At 34.9% G+C, this 2,702-nt stretch overlaps 1 protein-coding gene across 1 annotated transcript in view; it reads left to right on the top strand.

Moving 5' to 3' along the window:
- LOC106869768 (S-crystallin 4) overlaps window positions 1-1,806 on the top strand; it is a 15,268-nt gene extending 13,462 nt beyond the window's left edge. Inside the window, exon 6 of the mRNA XM_014915633.2 lies at window positions 1,668-1,806. Within this exon, the coding sequence (XP_014771119.1) occupies window positions 1,668-1,806 (139 nt within the window). The remainder of the gene's footprint in view (window positions 1-1,667) is intronic.
- Window positions 1,807-2,702: the final 896 nt, after the last annotated feature.

Here is a 2,702-nt window from a genome sequence, read left to right as displayed (position 1 = left end):
TATATGTATGTGTGTGTGTGTGTGTGTGTGTGTGTGTGTGTGTGTGTGTAAGCATAAGGATAACATAACACAAATATAGAGGATAAGATTGAATAGTAGACTACAAAATTTGTTTCTGCACCGCATACCACTTAAGCTGTAGAGTTTATATTCCTGTAGCATTGTAGGAAATCAACATTCATAAATATCATATAGTTTTATATTTGTTATCAACGGTCATATGTGAGCGTTCATGTTGTGCATTACAATTAATTCCTATAGTATACACACACGCCCACACACACACACATACCCGTGGGTCTAGTTTGGCGTCGAAATATGTGAGACTCCAGAATTAGGTGCACATACTAAAGCCTGAACAATATGCTTAATGCACCTCAATGCGCCAGTGTGTGTGTGCGAACATATTTTGAATAGATGAGCATGTGCACATACGTGTGTATTTTATTTATAAATTTGTACCAGAACGTGCACGAGCCTTCTCACATGAAATCATCAAGAAATTAATCAATGAATAACGAATGCAAATTCTAACAAAATTTGCAAGGATAATGAAAGGGAGACAACAGTTAAAATTATTTCCCGTGATATGTATGCCTCGTCTTTTCTTATCGGAGATGGACAGGATTAGCAGCGTTCCATAACGAAGGCTTGATGATTACTGACAAAGTAGCAAGCGTTAAAATGAAAAAGTAGTAATATCGATTCATTCGACAAAGTTTCTTCAAGGCGGTGTCCCAGCATGGTCACTCCCTAATAACAGAAACACAAAATATATATATCGTTTAATCTAAATAATTTAAATTTATGAGCTACTAATAGATTCATACATTTCATCTTTTAACTGTTTCAGTCATTAGATAGCGGCCTTGCTGGAACAATGCCTTGAAGAACATTTGGTCGAACGAATCATCCTCACTTTAGCTGAACCGCTAACTACGGGAACGTAAACAAACTAACACACCAGTTGTCAGTCGGTGGTGGCGAACAAAGAATGACGCACACACTCACACACACACACGCACTCACACACTCACACAAACACACACTCACACACACACGTGCGCACACATACTCACATACACACACACACACATATATATATGTATATAATAATAATAATAATAATAATAATAATAATAATAATAATAATAATAATAATAATAATAATAATAATAAATGGAAAAACTTTCAAAATACAAAGACCTGGAAATAGAGATAACTCGAATGTGGAATCTAAAAACAGAAACAATTCCTACCATAGTAGGTGCCTTAGGTATAATATAAAAATATTCAGACAAATACATAACAAAAATACCAGGACTTACAAATATATATAACATACAGAAAATTGCACTACTGGGTACTGCACACATTCTACGCAAAGCACTTTAAATACAGTAAACATAAGAGCACCACAGCAAACCACAGCACATACCCAAGGCGCACAGAGCTGCGCTCGGTAGTGAAGTGAAAGCACGTTATAAAAATAAAACTACTGAACAATAATAATAATAATAATAATAATAATAATAATAATAATAATAATAATAATAATAATAATAATAATAAAGTGACAACAAAAGAATGAGACTTCGATATTATATAATCAGAGGATTATATATATGTTATAGTTTAGAACAAATAGTGAAAGGTTGTTATTGTAGTACTCGGAACTTCGAATGTCGGAACGAAGAACTACGTTACATAGCGTCTATTGACATTAATAACCGACGAGAATGTATCGCAGCTTCGACATTTGAAACTCCGACTACTATAATGATAACCTTTTACTGTTTGTTCTAAATTATGACATATATGTATATACGATGTGCTTCTTTCTGTTTCTGTCCACCAAATCCGCTCACCAGCCTATAGTTACTCCGAGGCTATAGTAATGACACGATTGAATCCTGAACTATGTGATTGGGAAGCAAACTTCTTACCAGAGAGCCACATCAGCGCTAGTAGAGATATGGTCTAGGCACGTTTTTATAACACACCTAGTGTCTCCAAGTAGTCCTAAGGCTATGAACACATGCTTTTCACCTCTAACAGCCTGGAGTAATATTTTGCTGATCTTACCTTATCGGAAAGGGAAAATGTACACAGATACACACAAATACACACACACACATACACACACACACACACACACACATACACACACACACACACACACACACACACACGCACACTTTTTTCCGCTATATAGTGTATTTCCTTTTCGCTTCTGATTTTATATTGATCCCTTAATTTTCTGCTTTTATATATATATATGTGTGTGTGTGTGTGTGCATGTGCACTTGCGAGTGTGTTTGTGTGTGTGTGTGTGTAACCGCTTTGTGCTAATTGGGAGAAAGTGTAGCTAATGTTATTCTAGAAATTTTTCTTAGCGGTGAGTGAGTTTGATTGTTGCTATTCTAAATTCCACCTTAGGGTGCACAGGTCTCTGTAACCTGATGAGATTTGCAAATCTATCTCTATATAGATTTCTTGTCACACACACACACATACATACACACACACACACACACACACACACACACACACATGTATATATATACACACACATATATATATGTGTGTGATGTCCTGTACCCATACATGCATTTATGTATACATATAGGTATGTACATATATGGATGGATATATGCATATCTTTATATATTATTTATGTTATTATATATATATATATATAT

Source organism: Octopus bimaculoides, chromosome 5, assembly GCF_001194135.2.
Source record: "Octopus bimaculoides isolate UCB-OBI-ISO-001 chromosome 5, ASM119413v2, whole genome shotgun sequence".
NCBI lineage: Eukaryota > Metazoa > Mollusca > Cephalopoda > Octopoda > Octopodidae > Octopus > Octopus bimaculoides.
The sequence above is the reverse complement of the archived record's forward strand: the minus strand, read 5'-3'. Positions and strand labels throughout refer to the sequence as shown.